A 21,140-nucleotide genomic window follows, 5' to 3' on the forward strand; every position below is an offset into this window, starting at 1 on the left:
GAGATTCAAAACCAGCCCAGGGCAACAGATCATATAGACTTTTAACTTCGGGTGGTAAAATGCCAGCCCTAAGTGCAAATAAAACAAAACAAGCACAAGCATATTTGAGTCCAAGCCCCTGTTCAGCACACATGCTTGTTGGCCTGTGCATGTATATACACACAGACACAAATTCATTATGGGGCCTTGACTGTGCTCCCTTCCATCCTAGTAATTTTCTGAGGGTTTTTTGTCCGTAAGAATGAGATCACGCGGGCTGGGAAGGTGGCTTAGTGGTAGAGTGCTTGCCTTACATGCATGAGGCCCTGGGTTCGATTCCTCAGCACCACATAAGCAGAAAAAGCTGGAAGTGGCACTGTGGCTCAAGTGGTAGAGCGCTAGCCTTGAGCTGAAGAGCTGAGGGACAGCGCCCAGGCCCCGAGTTCAGGCCCCACGACCGGACCCCAAAAAAAAAAAAAAAACCAAGAATGAGATCACTTTCCAAGAGATTTCCTCCTTTTTTAGCATTTTACCTCTAAGGTCTCTTTCCTCATACCCTCACTATTCACAAGCACACACACACACACACACACACACACACACAATTTCTCTTTCAATAGAAATTATTTTATCTGCTTAAATGTCTAGGTTAATGAAGAAACAGGGAACCGGCGCCCTGTCATGCTGACTCTCCTTCGGGTACCACGTCTGAATAAGAATTCAAAAAATAGCAATGGACAAGAACTAGAGAAGACACTAGAAGAAAGTAAAGAACTAGATATCAAACGTAAAGAAAATAAAAGCAGTGGTATGGACTTTTCATTTTGCTATTGGATTTTTTAATCTTTTTCTTTTTGTGTGTTTTTCTTCATTGTTGTTTTACTGAGAATTGACCTCAGTGCCTTATGCTTGCTAGACAAGTATTCTACCAGTTGAGGCACATGCGCAGCTAAACTTTTTTTTTTTTTTTTTTTTTTTCCTTTTAGACAGTAAGCCAAGGCTTGGCCTTCCAGCCTCTGCTTCCAAGTAACCTCCATACCTAGTTTTCATTTTAAATTTTCTGTTTGTTTGTTTATGAAAAGCAGAAATGGGGTTTGAACTCAGGTCCTCACACTTGCTGGACACAAATTCTGCCATTTAAGTCCTGCCCATAGACTTCTTTTTAAATCTTTAAGGAATGTTTCTAATGATGTACCTTTATATCTTAAGATCTAGGCAGTTTCATTTCCCTCAGATAGTTTACTGAGTGAAAGATACACAGTCCTGGCATACATGCATGCCTTTTCATCTGGTCTTATGATTGATATTTGGTATATTTCTCCTAAGACCTAAGTTGTAAGCCAGTTACTTAGTGGCAGATTGAAGGAAATTGCACGTTAAAATTTCTAAAATATTTATTTTCTTATTTGAAGATAATTCCTTGGCTCTAGAGAATACAAACACTGAAAAGGAGACTACCCAAGAAGAAACAAAAGTTGGCGAGATCCTGATCCAGGGCCTAACGGAAGATATGGTGACTGTTTTAATCCGAGCCTGTGTGAGCATGCTGGGAGTCCCTGTGGACCCAGATACTTTGCATGCCACCCTTCGCCTCTGCCTGAGGCTCACCCGGGACCACAAATATGCCATGATGTTTGCAGAGCTGAAGAGTACCCGCATGATCCTGAATTTGACCCAGAGCTCAGGCTTCAATGGGTTTACTCCCCTGGTCACCCTTCTCTTAAGACACATCATTGAGGACCCATGCACCCTCCGTCATACCATGGAAAAGGTCAGCCTTTTTGGTGTCTGATGCAGTCTTAACAGCATAGTTTTGTTCTCCTTAGTTGTAGAACAGATCTGTTCTTCTCAGCATATATAACAAGATGCATATACTATATATTCTGTCTACCATATTTCCTAACTGATCTTGGAAGTTCACTTTGGTTTAGTAGATTATTCTATTGAGTGACATTTTTTTAATGAACTGAAAAAAATCATTTCTACTCTTTTTTTTAATTAATTTTTTTTTTTTTTGGTCCGTTGTGGGGCTTGAACTCTGGCCTTGGGCACTGTCCCTGCGCTCTTCAGCTCAAGGTGAGCGCTCTACTGTTTGAGCCCACAGCTTCCCATGACCAACAAATAAAAAAAAATAATTCCTTTGTAGGAATAGCTAGTGGTTGTTTAAAAAAAAAAGCTTTAAAAAAAAGCTTGCATTTGGGGTTACAACACTAAAGTTTTATGATATTTGCAATTTCCCAGGCACTGTGGTAGATACTTACCACTTGCCCCCATGATACAGAACAGAAAATAGCTTTTGTATGTTTTAGGAGATTTATAAATTAAACAAATGGCAATAATTATAAACATCACAAATTGGTACACATTTGTGTAACAAAGGTAGGAGGCAAACATCTTACTATTAAAGCTTTTTCTTCGTAGTTGTACAAAAATCTCTGTCCTAATTCTTTGTCTGGGGTGTCATCATGTGACCTTTAGTAGACCTATCTTCCATTTTCTGTTTTTGAAACATTGTTTCCTACCATGACAAGTAATATTGCAATATTCATTTTAGTGGAGATTAGTAGAAACTAGATCAAAAGGTGTAAGTGTATTTTTAACTTGCTGGGCCTGGTCACTGTCCCTCAGCTCAAGAGGAGCGTTCTACCACTTGAGCCACAGCACCACTTCTGGTTTTCTGGTGGTTTATTGGAGATAAGGAGATTTATGGACTTTCCTGCCTGGGCTGGCTTTGAACAATAATCCTCACATCTCAGCCTCCTGAGTAGCTAGGATTACAGGCATGGGCCACCCGCGCCTGATAGGACTGCTTTTAATATTAAGAAACTAGAGGACTGATCTTTTCAGAAACTGAAGATGTAAATTATGGCTTTATATATATTGCAGCTTTTTGCATTTAAATGAAATTTACAATTTTAACCAAGTAGACTAGTTACAAGAACATTATTATGCTAGGCTAAGGGGCATGGCTTATTTGGTTAAAAAACCAAAAGATGCTTACATTTATGAGCATCTTCAGTCTCCTGATTGACAAGTCATTTTATGAGAAGAGTAAGAACAAAGCCATGTGTTAAGTCCTATGCTATGCCTATGATTATCTAAGATTGACATTCAAGCTCGGCCCTGGTGTGGCTTACACCTGTAATTCTAATTACTTAGGAGGCTGAGATCTGAGTATTACAGTTTGAAGCCAGCCTAAACAGGAAAGTTCATAAGACTCACTGTCTCCAATTAGCCACCCAATAGCCACAAGTGGAGCTGTGACTCAAGTGGTTGAATGCTAGCTTTGAGCACAAAAGCTCAGGGAGAGAAGCTAGGCCCTGAATTTGTACCTCAGGGCCTATACAAAAAAAAGATAGGTACTCATTTTAAGGCATAAAAAATGTTTAATCTTATTCTTATATACTGGATATCAGTGTCACGTATCTGTTACATCAGTGTATGGATATCAGTGTCACACAGTTTTGGTTTAAAATTGAGATTGCATTTGAGGAACCTATGATCTCCCATTTAAATGTAAAAGCGGTGTAATGTTTATGGGCCATCTGCTTTTCTAATGATCAAATGCCGTCTCCTGCAAAGATTTAGTTTTGGGGACAGGGTTTTGTGTTTTCTTTTGGTTAGTGGTGGTAGTATTAGCCCTGAGGCTTGAACTCAAGGTCTTGGCACTATCCTTTAGACCTTTTCTCAAAGGTAGTACTTTTGCCACTTGATCTACAATCCCACCTCTGGATTTGTAGTGTTTGAGAGTCTCAAATTTGCCTTCCTGCCTGGCTGACTTCTGTTCTCAAATCTCAGCTTCCTGAATAGCTAAGATTATAGGTATTAACCACCTGAGCAGGACTTATTGTTTTGTTTTGTTTTTAAATCACGAAAGAAAGATACAAGACTTGAAGACCAAGTATATCTTTCTCCCCCCAAATTGATACACTATTCTGAGGTCGACCTTGGTTAGTATTTTAATGCTTTGGAATGCTCTAGAAAGTGATATTTAATCTGCAGTGGTTCTCTTGTTACTAGGTTGTTCGCTCCGCAGCTACAAGTGGAGCTGGAAGCACTACCTCTGGTGTTGTGTCTGGCAGCCTTGGATCTAGGGAGATCAACTACATCCTTCGTGTCCTTGGGCCAGCTGCATGCCGCAATCCAGACATATTCACAGAAGTAGCTAACTGCTGTATACGCATTGCCCTTCCAGCTCCTCGAGGCTCAGGAACTGGTGAGTTTGATTGTTTCAAGCCTTTGAGAAACTAAATTTTATACTTTGGTACAACTAGAGATTTTTCTACATGGAAGATCTAGAACTAGGATAGACTCATTAGGAAAATACTAAGATATTGTTGGCTAGTGCTAATTTGGATCAATCAGTACTATACCTTCTTTTTTAGATTTTGATATTTTTATATGATTAGAAACATTGCTCCTTTTGGTTCCTCCCCTTCAAGTTTCCTCCTTTGGTCTCACAACTTCTTAAATAACTTCTCTAGACCTTTACAAGTTGTAATCCTGTCAGAATTATTAAGGACTCCCAGCATTCTACTCTTGCCCTTCAAAGAATTCATCACGGCATGACAATAAGCCTTATATACAGTTAATAGTTTATAAATTAAATCATGATTGATGGAGTGGGTATGATTCATGGGGTACATTGAGAAGTTTACAGTGTTATCTAAATTCTTGCCCAAAAGGCATGGCATATATATCATTATTAGAAAACAAGTAAATATTCTGAGAATTCATAGGACAACATATTAATGTTATTGAAGAAAATACAAACAGCTCCTCTAGGTAAATGAAAGTAGAAAGATAATAAATGCTACCACTTTGATTTAATTGTGTATCAAGATAAAGGAAATTTGGGGAAAGTTGTAAATACCATGTATGATGTATGATTGTATTAAGTTCTTCTGTGGTATGATAATATTGTTGTTAATTAGAGATAATAGTCTCTTAGCTCTGTCTGCCCAGGCTGACATTGAACTGCGAACCTCAGATCTCAGCCTCATAAGCACCTAAGATTATAGGCATTAGCCACTGACACCAGCTAGTGGTTATTGTTTTAAATAAAATGTCTTGCAGTAGCAGTAATTGTTTTATTAGCCCCAGATTTTTTTTCTTATTTTTTTTCTCTTTTTTTGGGTCCGGTCGAGCGGCCTGAACTCTGGGCCTGGGCGCTGTCCCTCAGCTCTTCAGCTCAAGACTAGCACGCTACCACTTGAGCCATAGCACCACTTCTGGCTTTTTTATTTTCTGCTTATGTGGTGCTGAGGAATCGAACTCAGGGCCTTCATGCATGCAAGGCAAGCGCTATACCACTGAGCCACCTTCCCAGCCCTTTTTTTCTTATTTATTTATTTATTTTTCCAGTCCTGGGCAAGAATTCAGGGCCTGGGCACTGTCCCTGAGCTTTTTTTGCTCAAGACTAGCACTCTACCACTTGAGCCACAGCACCACTTCCAGCTTTTATGTGGTACTGAGGAATTGAACCCAGAGCTTCATGCATGCTTCGCAAGCACTCTACCACTAATGCACATTCCCATCCCCCAGACTTTTTTTGTGCCAATGTTAGGGCTTGAACTCAATACCTGAGAATTTTCACTGATTTTGTTTTGCTCAAGGCTGCAACTCTACCACCTGAGCTACAGCTTCACTTCCAGTTTCTTTTTTCTTTTCTTTTATTTCTTTTGGTTTTTTGGAAATAAAGATTCGTATGGACTTTGCTACCAAGCTGGCTTCAAACCGAAGTCCTCATTATCTCAGCCTCCTGAGTAGCCAGGATTTCAGGATTACAGCATGATCCACCAGCACCAAGCCATCCAAGTTTTTTTGTATTTATCCCTATGTTGCACATCTCCCATGTATGGTCTCATTTAATCCTCATAATCATCAACATTTCAAGAATGAATAATCTGAAGTTTGTTGTAAAAGCAGAACTAGCTTTCAAAAGAATTTTCTTTAATTCCAAAGCCCTTACCCATATAATAAAGTCTTATGCAGTTTAAGACAGGTAAAAACCAGAATTGAAATTTTTTTATAAAAGTGGTTTTTTTCCTCAGACCTTGTGTATTATACAAGCTCCTTTCTCAGGTTTTGCTTGTTGGTAACCCCATGTTTAAATACTGCTTCATGATGGACTTTCTCCTCCCACCCCCATGTCTCAACTTTTGTCCTAGCATCAGATGACGAATTTGAAAATCTTAGAATTAAAGGCCCTAATGCTGTACAGTTAGTGAAGACAACGCCTTTGAAACCTTCTACTCTGCCTGTAATTCCTGATACTATCAAGGAAGTTATCTATGATATGCTGAATGCTCTGGCTGCATACCATGCTCCAGAAGAAGGTACATATATGTTGGATACATACCATTTTTTTTGGTCTTTATTGCCAACAAATTGCAGAGTTTTCACTTGGGTTCAAGATGAATATGTAATTGTGCACATTTCTGAGAAAGTTAATAGTCACACAGCATAACAAATGTCAGAGGTAGTACCTGGTAGGGCTGGTGTAAGTACAAAACTTTCAGTTAGTTGAATGTCAAACATCTGTTGTTTGAGTGTATCTACCATGGAGAGAATGACCAGAGGTTTGAAAGGAAACAATGGCATCTTAAAAACAAATTGAATGTAAAATACCAGTAATTAATTCTTTAATAATTTCATACTTAAAAACAAAAGCCCAGAGAATTAGGAAGATTATTAGAGTGGGTGACATGACTTCCTCACTCTTGAGACTGCCATCTTAATCCACTTGTATTTCTAGTTAAGAACGTCATGTGCTGGGGGTGTGGCACAGCGGTAAAATGCTTCTCTAGCAAATGGAAGGTCCTGAATTAACCCTAGTACCATGGGGAGGGGGAGAACCTACATATAACCACTTGGAAACCCATGATTAAATTGCTTTAAACCCATGGTTCCAGTTCAGTCCTTCAAGACATTCTTAATATGGTAGTTCTCCAGAATTGTCTCAAGTTGGTAAATACTGTTTTTGATAAGTAAAGACATTTATTCCATTTAGAGTTACATCTTTTCCACTTACTACACATCCAGAACCTTTATCTCACACTGTATCAAGATTCTTCATAAATAGGTTATAGCTATAATGGTTTGAGCTATTTATTGACCTCCCATTGCACAAGGAAAGCCATAGTACCAAGTATGTTCGTTGCCTTAGAAAAATAAGGATCCTTGAGCTGAAAATTGACTGAACCTATCAATAGGCATTAACATTCCACATTTAAAGAAGTGTTTGTTTTATTTCTAATATTTGTTTCTGGTTTTCTAGCAGATAAATCTGAACCTAAACCAGGGGGTATGACCCAAGAAGTCGGCCAACTCTTGCAAGACATGGGTGATGATGTATACCAGCAGTATCGGTCACTTACCCGTCAGAGCAGTGACTTTGATGCACAATCAAGTTTTTCCTTAAATGTATGTCAGGTCCAGCAGCCTCCCTTTCTGTTTTCCCAATGTTCTCAGTATATAGGGTTATGCAAGAGAAATTTCAGAGTTGCCTAGAAATCCAGATAAATTCAAGAATCCTAAGCAGCTTTACTTGCCTTACACTGGAAATAGTTTCTTAGGGATTTTCACTTTTTATTATAAAGGTGATGTACAGTGAGGTTACGCTTACATAAGTCAGGTACATAAGTACATTTCTTTTTGGACAATGTCCATCCCTTCCCTTACTCTCCTCCAATTCTCCTTCCACCCCCTTGCATTGCCCCTTTTCCTCCCTCCTACTTTTCCAGTCACGTTACCATGACAACATCTCTCAAATTCTAATATATAGGAATGGAGACATGCCTCTGATCTTAGAGGTCAGCCAATAAGTGAAGAAGGGTCAGATACCCAGTTCGAGTCAAGGTCTCAAACCAAACAAATTCTATTCTAGAAAAAGAACATGGTTGAAAGGTTAGTCAAAGAGAATTTGTAGCATTTGCAGAATTCCCTGGTAACAATTCTGCTATTGGGTATGATTGTCTGAATTCATAATAACTCAGGATTTTTTTCTTCTGCAGAGTCAGGTCTTTGCTGCAGATGGTGCTTCTGCTGAGACTTCCACATCTGGAGCCTCCCAAGGAGAGGGTAATGTTTTACCCTTTTTCTTATTGTTTATTGAGAAAACAGCTTGGAGAGGTTATCCTGGGATAGAGAGGAGGGGAATAGAAGTTTGTCACACATTTATTTAACCAAGTGAACTTAAGAATGAATTTACTGTTCTGCAAGTAGTAGAGGGTCTCTGTATGCCAAAATTAATAAAATTATACTTTATTAGTATGTTAATTGTTGGTATAGTAGTAAATTCCTTTGGTTGCCTTCTTTAAACCAGCCATTGCCTCTCTTGATGACTGCCATAGCCTGACTTATAAAGCTTTGGTGGCAGTACAGCTATTTTAGCTGTGAAGTTTCTGCTGCTTTCTGGCAGTGTCAGCATAGCCCATTGGCTAATCACTATGAATTTAAAAAGTATCTCAAGGAAGTCAACCTAGTGAGACCTTTCAAGAGTTTATGTATCCTTAGATAGAGAAGATCTTTAAGTTATAATTTCTGCTAAAGTTCTTTGTTCATGTCTAGTTCCTTCTGCTCTGGAGTGAGAGACAAGGTGATCATGAATTTGATCATCCCAGCCAATGTAACAGTAAAACCTGGTGTCACACACAAAAGGGCTGGTACCATTAATCCAGTGTAGAGCATTTTCCTGGCATGGGCAAGGCTTTGGCTTAAGGTCTGGCACCAGTACTATAATACAGCAACACAAATTCCCCACCTAATTTAGGAGATCCTGTGCTTAATATTTTACTAGACTCTCAAGATAAGTGAAAAAGTCAAAGCCAGGTGCCGGTGGCTCATGACTGCCATACTAGCTATTCAGAAGGCTGAGATTGGGTGATTGCAGTTCAAAGCCACCCTGGGCAGAAAAGTTCATGAGACTGTTAGCTCCAGTTAACCTCCAAAAGAGCCAGAAGTAGTGATGTGGCTCAAGTAGAAGGGCAAAAGCTCAAGGACAGGGCCCAAACCCAGAGTTCAAGCCCCAGGATCAGCACTAAAAATAGAAAAAAAGGCAAGTCTATGATCCTAGCTACTGAGGAATGCTAAGATCTAAGGAATAATGTTCAAAGCCAGCCCAGATAGACAACTGCAGGAGACTCTTTTCTCCAATAAACTAACAAAAAGCCAGAAATAAAAGTTTGGCTTAAGTGGCAGAGTACTAGGCCTGAGTTCAGGCTGCAGTACCATCACCTGCACCCCGTAAGAAAATTATTAGTATAATTATTAGTATAAATTATTAGTATAATAATTAACTCATGTTGATGGATTGACAAATGAAGTATACAGTATGGATGATTGACACCAATATAGCTCAAAGGAAGCAACTGTGCCCTGCTGTATGGCAGACTATTGAATACCAAAATAAATCCCTGTGCTTCAAAGAATTTTAGAATTTTAGTCTACTGTGTTAAAATACAGAGTACCTGTTGGAAAAAAATATACACAAATGAAGTACAGTAGGCATGTAATATCTTCTTTAGATGGTACAAGAGAACATTTGTAGAGGTAAGGAAGGAGTGGGTGAAGGGTACAAAGAATGTTTGGAGGACTAATACAGTAGTAAGTTTTTTCTGGAGCATAAAATCATAAGAATAGGCGGATGGTAGGGAATCCCTGCTTTAATTATGGATATATGACTTATGAGACCTGTCTCATCATCATTCTCTGTCCTTCAACCCATGTTATCACAATATTGTCTACATACAAGTGCAAAGTGGAAGAAGTTTTGTATTCCTTGTACCCACAGCTTGGTGATTTTTCCCACCATTATTCCACTGGGAAATTGAACCAGTGTTTGGTTATTTCTCAGGAGCTTCAACTCCGGAAGAGTCCCGAGATGGGAAGAAAGATAAAGAAGGGGACCGGGCCTCTGAGGAAAACAAGCAGAAGGGCAAGGGCAGCAAACCTTTAATGCCTACATCTACTATCCTTCGTCTTCTGGCAGAGCTGGTGAGATCCTATGTTGGAATTGCTACCCTGATTGCCAACTACAGCTACACTGTGGGACAGTCTGAACTGATCAAAGAGGTACAACTTCTGCTTTTTTCTTATGAAGCTGTATACTCGAATTATTTGTGTACTGTGTATGTGTTGGATTATTTGTTGGATCCATGAATGCTTAATGCTCACCAAATAATAACATACGTCTCTTTAAGATGCGCTGCAATACTAGGCCTATTTCCAATGATGTAGAGCCACCAGGCTCACTATATGATGTGAGTTAATGAAGGTTTTCTCCTATTGAATATTTCTTGGCTGCAATATCAGATGCAAAACCAAAATCAAAAGCCAGTTAGGGAAAATGTTAATAATAATATAGTTAAAAAGTGATCTTGGGCTGGGTGCTGGTGGCTCATGCCTGTAATCCTAGCTACTTAGGAGACTGAGATCTGAGGATCTGCTGTTCAAAGCCGGCAAGGGCAGACTCTTATCACCAATTAAAAAACCAGAAGTGCAACTGTGGCTCAAAGTGGTAGAGCACTAGGCTTGAGGAAAAGTGCTCAGGACAGCACCCAGGCCCCTGAGTTCAAGCCCTACTACCAACAAAAAAGTGACCTTGGTTAAGTTATAGAGGAATGAATGAATTGAAGAAGTGTTTTGTTTTTGCCACTCCTAGGGCTTGAACTCAGGGCCTGGGCAGTGTCCCTGTGCTTCATTTGTTCAAGGCTAGCACTCTACCACCTGAGCAACATTGCCACTTCTGGCTTTTTTTGTTTATGTGGTACTGAGTACTAGCCTTGAGCCTTGAGCAAAAAAACTCAGACAGTGCTCATTCCCTGAGTTCAAGCCCTACAACTGACCCCCCAAAAAAGTCTAAGGGATAATGAAATAAATTAGAAAAGATGTGTTCATCTTTTATATGTGCTTGTATGTGTGCAGATGCACCAGATATGTGGTAGCAGTGTTGGTACATAATATGCCAATAATAGCTTAAGTGTGCAAATAGAGCTGGGAGAAAGAATGAGGTCATATTTTATGTCCTGATGGCAACTTTGAAGTAAACTATACCACGTTCACATGTCTTAAATGAGTGAGTGTTCAAGGAGGTGTCTTTTTCATATAGGTGGCCTTACATTATGGGTCACACCATAATTTTGTGTTTTGTAAATGGCAAAGGATTGAGAAGGAACACTAGTGCTCTCAAGTCTGTATAACCAGTACCTTTTTTTTGGAGGCAGGGCTATCTGGTCCTGTGGATTGGACTCAGGGCCATGGTATTCCTGAACTGCTTTTGCTCAAGGTTTGTGATCTGCCTCTTGAGCCACAGCTCTGCTTCCAGCTTTTTGGAAATGAAATCCTCATACTTTCCTGCCTGGGCTGGCTTTGAACCATGATCCTCAGATCTCAGCCTTCTAGTAGCTAGGTATGAGCAACCAAACCAGGCTATCAATTTCATTTTGTTTTCTTAATAAGTTTTAGGGCTGGGGATGTGGCTTGCATGAATCCCTGGGTTTGATTTCTCAGTACCACCTAAACAGAAAAAGCCAGAAGTGGCCCTATAGTTCAAGTGGTAGAGTGCTAGCCTTTAGCAAATGAAGCTCAGAGACAGTGCTCAGTCTATGAGTTCGTTCAAGCCCCAGGTCTGGCAAAAAAAAAAAAAAAAAGAATAAAGATTTATTTATCATGTGATTCTTTTCCAGTTCCAATTTTGAAACCCGCTTTTAATCCAAGCTAGAAATATACAGGTCATTAGTGAGTAGTCAACTTTTGCTCTGTGACTGCCACCTAAGCTATATAAAACAGAATCCTAGAAGCTGACTCCCTATACACACCTATGACGAGTGTGAGAGAAAGAGAGATTTTAGAATATAAAACCTTTTGTATATGACTTTTTTAACTTAACATGTTGGGCAAGATTCAACTTTGTTTGTACTGCTTGCTTTCATTGCTGTCCAGAATTCCATTCTGTCAGTGTACCATAATCTGTTAATAAACAGTTGGCTGGTTTTCTCTTCGGGGCTATCACAAATAGTGATGCTATGAGGGTTATTAGATGTGTCTTGGTAAACACATCAAATTGCTTGTGTTGGGTTTTATATGCCTGAAGATTAATTACTCAGCAAAAAGTTTTCCAGAGTAGCTGTGTGAATGTATACTATTACTAGTAGTGTATGAGAATTCCAGTTGTTTCATTTATATGCCAAAACCTGGTATTTCTCTACTTTACACATTCTAATGAGGTTTCTCTTATTGTATTATGGTTAAAATTGGGATTTGCCTTTTGACTATGTTCATGTATTTCTTGACCATTTGGATTTTCACCATGAGGAAATACCTTGGAGGACCTTTTGTTTGTTGTAGAGCTTTACTATGCTACATGAACTGGTTTGCGTTCTTAGACTCGATCTTCCCAGGCTTACTCAGATTCCCTAGTGGCCTATACCTGCATATCATGGGCCTGAACTCTGGGCCTGGGCACTGTCCCTCAGCTCTCCAGCTCAAAGTTAGTGCTCTACCACTTGAGCCACAGTGCCACTTATATCTTTTTCTGCATATGTGGTGCTGAGGAATCGAACCCACGGCCTCACAAGCACTCTACCACTAAGCCACCTTCCCAGCCCCTACATAGCTATTTTTAGCACAGTATTCCAGACATATTGCAGGTGTTAGTAAATATTACAGTTTAATTGAATTATGAGGCAATTACATCAGTCAATTATTAATGGACATTTGAATCCTGAGCCCTTGACTAAATTCTTAGTACAAGCCACTTTGATGGGGGACCTCAGGTTAGCAGTATCAGATGGAAGGTATCTAATTTGTCTCAATATTTTATAGGTTTGATGTACACCACATGCCTATATTCCCAAACACCATGAACCAGGGGCAAGAGAAGGATCATAAATTCGGGGCCACCTGAACTATAGAGTACATTACAAACTAGCAAGTCTTTGTTAGGAGGAAAAGAAAAGGAAATCCAGACAGATGACTCATAATCTATAGCTACTTTGAAGACTGAGAAGGATCAGAGTTCAAAAGCTATCTAGGCAGAAAAGCCCACACAATTCTTTATCTCCACATCAGAAGCTGGGAATGAGTAAGAAAGACACCCTAGACCCTATCTCAAAACTAACCGATGTATGGCAGGCACCCATCATAGCTACTCAGGCGGCTGAGATCTAAGAATCTCAGTTTGAAACCAGCCCAGGCAGGGAAGTCCATGAGACCTCTAACTACCAAAAAGCTGGAAGTGGAAATGTGCTCAGGGACAGTCCCTAGGCCCCAAGTTTAGGCCCCAGAACTGGCAGCAAAAAAAAAAGAAAAACATTACCAGTGCAAAAATGGGCTGCTGATATGACTTAATGATAGTTTGCCTACCTAAGAAGCACAAAATCTTGAACTTAAACCCAAGTACATAAAATGAAAAATGGGTTTATACTAAATGACATCTATATGACAGTTTTCTAAAAATAAATGGAATTTGAAAGCTTTTTAGAGTTATCCAAACTACTTATTTTGTAAGTGGCTTGCTAGCTTGTATCTTTGAACTTGGTTTCATTATCTGTAATATAAGCATGGCAATCATTCACTGGATGAGTTAAAAACTGTATGTGTCAACCTTAATGCTAAGCAAATAATGTAATGTAATGGTGCTTGTGAATAACTATCACAATTTGTGACATTTCAGGACTGCAGTGTGCTTGCTTTTGTTCTGGATCACCTTCTCCCACACACTCAAAATGCAGAAGACAAGGACACGCCTGCCCTGGCCCGTCTATTCCTTGCAAGTCTGGCTGCTGCAGGGAGTGGCACAGATGCCCAGGTGGCCCTAGTGAATGAAGTAAAAGCCGCCCTTGGACGAGCACTGGCTATGGCTGAGAGTACGGAGAAACATGCCAGGTAAAACGCATACCTCACCCAGTGCCCATTCTGGTATCTTCAGTCATGAAGTCAAGCAAGTTAATTTTGTGTGTGTGTGTGTGTGTGTGTGTGTGTGTGTGTGTGTGTGTCTGTGTGTGTCTGTGTGTGTCTGTGTGTGTCTGTGTCTGTGTGTCTGTGTCTGTGTGTGTGTCTGTGTCTGTGTGTCTGTGTCTGTGTGTGTGTCTGTCTGTGTGTGTGTCTGTCTGTGTGTGTCTGTCTGTGTGTGTCTGTCTGTCCCAGTGCTAGGACTTGAACTCAGGGCCTTGGTGCTGTCCCTGAGTTTTTGTGCTAAAAGAGTACTGCCACTTGAGCCATAGCTCCACATCTGGCTTTTTGGTGGTTAATTGGAGATGAGAGTCTCACAGACTTTACTGCCTGGGCTCATTCAGAACTCTTGATTCTCATATTTGAGCCTCCTGAGTAGATAGCATTATAGGCATGAGCCATCAGCAATGCCTTAATCTGTTTTTATCATTTAAAACTAACAAAAATCAAGAATTCTAACACCGCAAGAAGTGAGTTTATTTAGAACTTATACAAAAGGCATTAACTAGACAGTTACCATAGGAGAATTACTAAAGATGGACTATATTCATTCCTTGACCAAAATGTCAAACTTCTCTCCCAGGCTCCAGGCAGTGATGTGTATTATCAGTACTATTATGGAGTCCTGCCCCTCTACCTCCAGCTTCTACAGCAGTGCCACAGCCAAGACTCAGCACAATGGCATGAACAACATCATTCGACTCTTCCTGAAAAAGGGACTGGTTAATGACCTGGCTAGAGTTCCTCACAGCCTAGACCTTTCCAGGTAAAGTCATGCCCCAGTGTTCATCCTGATTTTGTTGCTGTTGTTTATGATACTAGCTTTTGGAATTGACCAGGTGTGCTGTACTGCAGGTGGTTTTACTTCCTATTTCGTTGCAGTTGCTTCCTTGCCATCTGTTTTAACTTATTTATTTATTCCCCTTGTCTATACATGTGTATAGAAACTAGAGCAGTTTAAACATTACTACCTAGAATGTCTCACTCTAGATATTGTACATCACATGTCTTGGAGATATAACTCTTTGAACCTACCACTGATTTTTTTTTTCATTAAGATTTGCTAGTAAATTAGAGTGATCGTCCTTTTTAGTCCTTGTAGTATTTTCCTGCTTGCTGTTGAAAACTTTTATTTTGTGATTTTGGCACTGTATATTTAGGTATCTGTCTTCCATATACCTACCTATACCTTAATGTCTGTTGGCAGTCCTTGCCTGAGTCAATTAATAACAAATGATATCTTTATAATCTCATTGGAGTGCATTGTTTTTATGTGAGCTAGCACTAATGGAAAAGTCTAGTTACTCTAAATACCGTTAAGTTAGAATGACCATTATCAAAACAAAAGATAACAGATGCTGGCCAAGATGTGGCTTAAAGGAAACCCCTAATGAAGGTTCCTCAAAAATTAAACATAACAGTTCACTCCTGGGCATGTACATCTGTGCCTCTGAACATTTTAAAATAATATATATCAAAATGAATTCCAAGAGATGGAAAAATTAAACATAGAATTAACCTATGATCCAGAAATGCACTCCTGGGCATTTCTCCAAAAGATTACAAATCAGGATATAGTAAAGTCACAAGCATAATCACATTTATTGCAGCAGCACTATTTGCCATAGCCAAGGTAGGGAATCTATCCAGATGCCCCTCAATGTACAAATGGATCAATAAGATGTGAGATATATATATATATATATCTCACATAATGGGATTTTTACTCATCCATGGAAAGAATGATATACCATTTGTAAACAAACGAAAATACTGTTAAGTCAGGCCTAGAGCGGCAAGGGATGCATGTTTCCCTTATGTGGAGGCTTAGATTTAGCTTATAAATTTATAAGTAAATAAGTTGTGTGTTATGCAATTATATACAAATGTAATATGGTAGATTTTAGGGAAATCTCAAATGATGAATTCCTTAGGTAAAAACAAAGTTTAGCAAAAACACCAGTAAGTGAGTCAAAAGGGGAGGGGTGGAGTCAGGCAGAAATTGGTGGACAAAGAGGAAAAGTAGAGAATGCAGTCGAGAATACCATGTATAACCCACAAAAGAATGAAGGAATGAGTGAGAACTTTGTAAAGGGTGACATTGATCAAGATACATTGTAGTGGACTGGGACATTGGCTCAGTGGTAGAGCGCTTGCTTTGCATGCCTGAGGCCCTGGGTTCGATTCCTCAGCACCACATAAGCAAAAAGAAAAAAGCCAGAAGTGGCGCTGTGGCTCAAGTGGTAGAGCACTAGCCTTGAGCTGAAGAGCTGAGGGACAGCGCTCAGGCCCAGAGTTCAGGCCCCACTACCGGACCCAAAAAAAAAAGATACATTGTAGTCATAAACTGCTTTGTTAAATGGTATCCCTTTATGCAACTACATAAAGATCATTTAAAAATTACAAAAAGTAAACATTCTACCACTTGAGCCGTAACTCCACTTTAGGCTTTTGGGGATAATTAGTTAGAGATTTAAGAGTCTCATGGAAAACTGGGCACTAGTAGCTCATGCCTGTAATCCTAGCTACTCAGGAGGCTGTGATCTAAGGATTGTAGTTCTAAGCCAGCACAGGCAGGAAGGTATGAAATTGTTATCTACAGTTAACCAGCAGAAAACTGCAAGTGGTGCCATGGCTCAAAGTGATAGAGCACTAGTCTTGAGCAAAAGAGCTCAAGGATAATGGCCCAGACCCTGAGTTCAGTCAAGCAGCATGATTGACCAAAAAGCATCTCACAGACTTTCCTACATGGTATGGCTTTGAACCACATTCCAAACATCTTAACCTACTGAGTAGTTAGAGTTGCAGGCATGAGCCATCAGCATCTGGATTCGACTTTTCATTTTTAATTAATTATTTATTTTTTTATTTTTTGTCAGTCATGGGGCCTGAACTCTGGGCCTAGGCGCTGTCCCTCAGCTCTTCAGCTCAAGACTAGTGCTCTACAACTTGAGCCACAGCGCCACTTCTGGCTTTTTCTGAATGAATTTTGATCAAAATGTAAAACCAACAAATTATTTGGATTACTGTAATCATTATTCTTTATTTTACTCAAATGATTAAACCTATGGGATTCATTGGAGACATCTATGTCAATTTTGATACAAACTCTTTAAAAACATTTAAATATTTCAAATTCTACTGGAGGTGGAGCTCGGTGGTAAAACACTTCTCTACCTTGGTAGGGCCCTGCATTTCATTTTCAACACTCAGGGGAAAGGAAAATTTAAAATTTCAGGTATAGTAAACACCATGTCCACCTATAATAACCAGTTTAACATTTTGGTACAATTGCTTTACTTTCTTCTCTAAAGCCCAATCACTTAGTTATCTCTCAAAATACTTAAACAAGTGTCTTTTAAAAACAAATAGAGAGGCACCAATGGTTCCTGCCTGTAATCCTAGCTACTCAGGAGGCTGAGATCTGAGGATTGAGGTGCAAAACCAGCCCACGCAGGAAAGTCCGTGAGACTCTTCTCTCCAATATATTACCATAAATGCCAAAGGGAAGCTGTGGCTCCAGTGGTAGAGCACTAGCCTTGTGCAAAAAATAAAGTCAGGAATCCAGGCACCGGTGGCTCATGCCTGTAATCCTAGCTACTCAGGAGGCTGAGAGCTGAGGATCGTGGTTCAAAGCCAGACCTGGCAGGAAAGTCCGTGAGACTCTTATCTCCAATAAACCACTAGAATACCGGAAGTGGCCCTGTGGTTCAAGTGGTAGAGCAGCCCTAGCCTTGAGCTGAAGAGCTCAGAGACCCAGGCCCAGAGTTCAAGCCCCACAACCAACAAAAAAATAAAATCGGGAGGCAGCAGCACCCAGGCCCTGAGTTCAGGCCCTAGGACCAGCCAAACAAAAAAACTCCTTTGCATGGTTTAATGTGTATTATATAGTGCTCTATATATACAAATGTATATTTATATATCCCCAAATTATATTTACTATGTCCTTATAGTCTCATTGAGAGTCTTCTGATCCAGGATCCAGTGAAGATTATACATTTGGTTTGCATGTCTTGCTTTTTTACACATATATTACATATGCCTCTTGCTTTAAAAAAAAACATTACATGTGTTGTATTCAAGCAGATGTGTTACAGAACATCATTCAGTCTACTTTTATGGGATTCCAGAACTCTTATGGTAAAATTGAGGCTAGACATTTTTGACAAAAAATGAAATTACTTGCATTTTCTCATCAGGAGACATATATTGCCACTTTTTCAACTATAAATGATAATGTTTAGGTTAATAGATTCCTATCAAATTTCTAATTTGTACTTATCTATGACCTCATAGATCCTATGAGATCAGTTGAATATTCTTTATCCAGAATTTTTTTTTTTTTTTTTTTTTGGGTCCAGTCATGGGGCCTGAACTCTGGGCCTGGGCGCTGTCCCTCAGCTCTTCAGCTCAAGGCTAGCGCTCTACCACTTGAGCCACAGTGCCACTTCTGGCTTTTTTCTTTTTGCTTATGTGGTGCTGAGGAATCGAACCCAGGGACTCAGGCATGCCGGGCAAGCGCTCTACCACTGAGCCACCTTCCCAGCCATTATCCAGAATTTTTTAGCTCAGTGGTCTTTGTTAAATCATTGATCCTTAAAAGGATCACCTTCCTTAATATCAATTACCATCACTTTTTCTTTTTTTGGAGTCTTCTCAGTGACTGCCTTTTATTTATTTATTTTTACTTTTTTGTGTGTGTATGTATGTGTTTGTGCGCATGCATGAACCCATGGCCTGGGCACTGTCAAGCTTTTATACTCTAAGCTAATGCTTTTCAACTTGAGCTACACCTCTATTTTAGGCTCTGTGCTTAATTGGAGATAAAAGTCTCATAGACTTTCCTGCTGATTTCAGGCTTCAACCCTCATACCAGGGCCACCAGCCCCTGGCAGCATCAGTATTTTTTGAAGCCTAAATTGAAATTGGGCCTGTGGTAATAGATAACCCAGACTCACCTTGTACATTTCATGTCCTAGTCATTGTGTCAGTTATTCTAAGTAGCCTTGGTTCCTTTTAAGGTTAGTAATTTCAGAGACCACAATCAATTACACCTATTAACAGGAAAATTTACCATACCTCCAGCTTTAGCTCTAATGGCAGTTTTACAGAGCTCGAAGCCAACAGGGATAGTAGTTTGAAATCCACTTGACTTAACAATTTGATCATGATTGTGCATCAGTGGGACATGTCTGCCTAGCTACCCAGGAAGCTGAGATCTGAGGATTATAGGCAGGAAAGTCTGAAACACTTCTATCTCCAATTAACCAGCAAAATAGCTGGGTGAAGTTGTGGCTCAAGTGTTAGGCCCGAAGTTCCCATATTTTAACCATTTTTCTAACCAATTTGTTCAGTAGTACGTGTAACTAAAAAAATAATAAAAACAGCAAACAAAAATAAATTAGCAAAAAGCCAGAAGTATAGCTGTGACCCCAGTGGTATAGTGTCATCCTTGAACAAAAAAGCCAAGCAACAGCATGAGGCCGCATGTTCAAACTCCTATATTGGCACCCAATTTATAAACAAGTTTGATTGTGCTAATTTGAGCTCTTAAGAAAACTAAATAATAATTTTCATTTATCACAGAGTCTGGTATATCTGATAAGTGCTTTGCTACTTTTATAATCATCCAGGATACATTCTGGTTTATAGTCTAGTCAAGTGTTTGTTACTCACATGCTTAATTACCACAGCTCCATAAAATAATGGCATTAAATTAACTCTGTGTGTATGTGTGTGTATTCTTTGAAAATTTAAGTTAGATCAACTTTTTTTGGTTAGAGACCAGAATTCGAACCGACAGTTTTGCTCATTGGGTGGTACTCTACCAACCTCTAACTTCCAACCCCCAAATATATTTTTCTTATAAAGTAAAATGTTCTGTCATCATGTGCCCCTTTCTTAGTAGGTTCTGCTACAAGGGCCTTAGTCACATTTTGAGGACATACACACAATTTTTATTTTTTCATTACTCAGTCCATCTCTGTATCATCCTTTATCTCAGTCCCAATATGGCCAACACAGTCAATGCTGCTCTGAAGCCTTTAGAAACTCTTTCTCGGATTGTGAACCAGCCCAGTAGCCTTTTTGGCAGCAAGAGTGCTTCTAGCAAGAGCAAATCTGAGCAAGATGCCCAAGGAGCCACTCAGGACTCGAATAGCAACCAGCAAGACCCAGGTAGGGAATTGGAGCCAATGGACTGAAGAGCTGGATGGGTGGTAGTGTGCAGTTGCTTTCTGGGCATGGGATTGTAACTGTTCTGGCTTGGTGTTGTTTCCCTGGGAACTTGCTGGCCTTCCAGAGATCTGTCATAGTGACGTGGGGATCTGCCTCACACTGAATTCCTTCAAATTGCAGCCTTATTTGGCTATCCTCACACGTAGCCTTGTCTTTTCCTTTGTCACCCATTCAGAGAATTTGTAAAGGTGCCCAAGGAAGGGACCTTATTGTCTTCGTGCTTTCCTCGTGGTGCCCAGCACAATAGGCACCATTTGATTATTTTGCTGGTTGGTTGATTGTTTCAGGAGAGCCTGGGGAAGCAGAAGTGCAGGAGGAGGATCATGATGTCACTCAGACAGAGGTGGCAGATGGGGATATCATGGATGGGGAGGCTGAAACCGACTCAGTGGTGATTGCTGGGCAGCCTGAGGTGCTCAGTTCACAAGAGATGCAGGTAGGGAGGCAGATCATCCAGCATTCCACTGTTGCGGCGCTGAACCAATACCCAGGTGGTGTGGGTGGGTGAGTACTTGATTGAGATTCTTGCCTCAATGATGTCTGCTTTGCAGAGGAGCACAGATTGTATGCTTAGTAGATGCTCAGCAAATGTGTGCGAATTGTATTAAAGATGGGATGGGGGCAGAGCCAGAGTAATTGTATAGATCCCAACCAGAAACCTAGGCACTGGTGAAATGTTGAAGTAGAAAGCTGACCCGAGGCCTTTGTGCCCTGAATCTTTGATTTATTTGGCTCTGACAATTTATAGAAGCTTTTCAATAATACCTTGGTACCTGCTCTTACTAGGGCATTCATAAGCAGCAGTCTCCTAAAAAAAAACTTTATTATAATATCTGGAGCTAGTAGCAGATGGGTAAGAAATTGGGCCTATGGTCCTTAGAGCTGCTGGCTCTAGGGAGATTTGCATGTATTCCTGGAAAGTCCAAAGACAAACCTGGTGTCAGCCAACTGGAATGGACTCCTTTGGAGGA

At 40.0% G+C, this 21,140-nt stretch overlaps 1 protein-coding gene across 16 annotated transcripts in view; it reads left to right on the forward strand.

Moving 5' to 3' along the window:
* Nucleotides 1-21,140, forward strand: part of Huwe1 (HECT, UBA and WWE domain containing E3 ubiquitin protein ligase 1) — a 172,728-nt gene that overhangs the window by 116,683 nt on the left and 34,905 nt on the right. For 14 of the 16 annotated variants that reach the window (XM_070040419.1, XM_070040423.1, XM_070040420.1 and 11 more), the window contains 11 exons: nucleotides 628-787; nucleotides 1,392-1,750; nucleotides 4,000-4,195; nucleotides 6,150-6,317; nucleotides 7,259-7,404; nucleotides 7,995-8,061; nucleotides 9,836-10,053; nucleotides 13,655-13,866; nucleotides 14,516-14,698; nucleotides 19,937-20,109; nucleotides 20,457-20,605. In XM_070040419.1, coding sequence (XP_069896520.1) covers nucleotides 628-787; nucleotides 1,392-1,750; nucleotides 4,000-4,195; nucleotides 6,150-6,317; nucleotides 7,259-7,404; nucleotides 7,995-8,061; nucleotides 9,836-10,053; nucleotides 13,655-13,866; nucleotides 14,516-14,698; nucleotides 19,937-20,109; nucleotides 20,457-20,605 — 2,031 coding nt within the window. The remainder of the gene's footprint in view (nucleotides 1-627; nucleotides 788-1,391; nucleotides 1,751-3,999; nucleotides 4,196-6,149; nucleotides 6,318-7,258; nucleotides 7,405-7,994; nucleotides 8,062-9,835; nucleotides 10,054-13,654; nucleotides 13,867-14,515; nucleotides 14,699-19,936; nucleotides 20,110-20,456; nucleotides 20,606-21,140) is intronic. The other 2 variants (XM_070040424.1, XM_070040426.1) reach the window with 2 other exon arrangements.

The sequence above is a fragment of the Dipodomys merriami genome, unplaced genomic scaffold (genome assembly GCF_024711535.1).
Source record: "Dipodomys merriami isolate MVZ:Mamm:240054 unplaced genomic scaffold, mDipMer1.0.p SCAF_3, whole genome shotgun sequence".
NCBI classification, from domain to species: Eukaryota; Metazoa; Chordata; class Mammalia; order Rodentia; family Heteromyidae; genus Dipodomys; species Dipodomys merriami.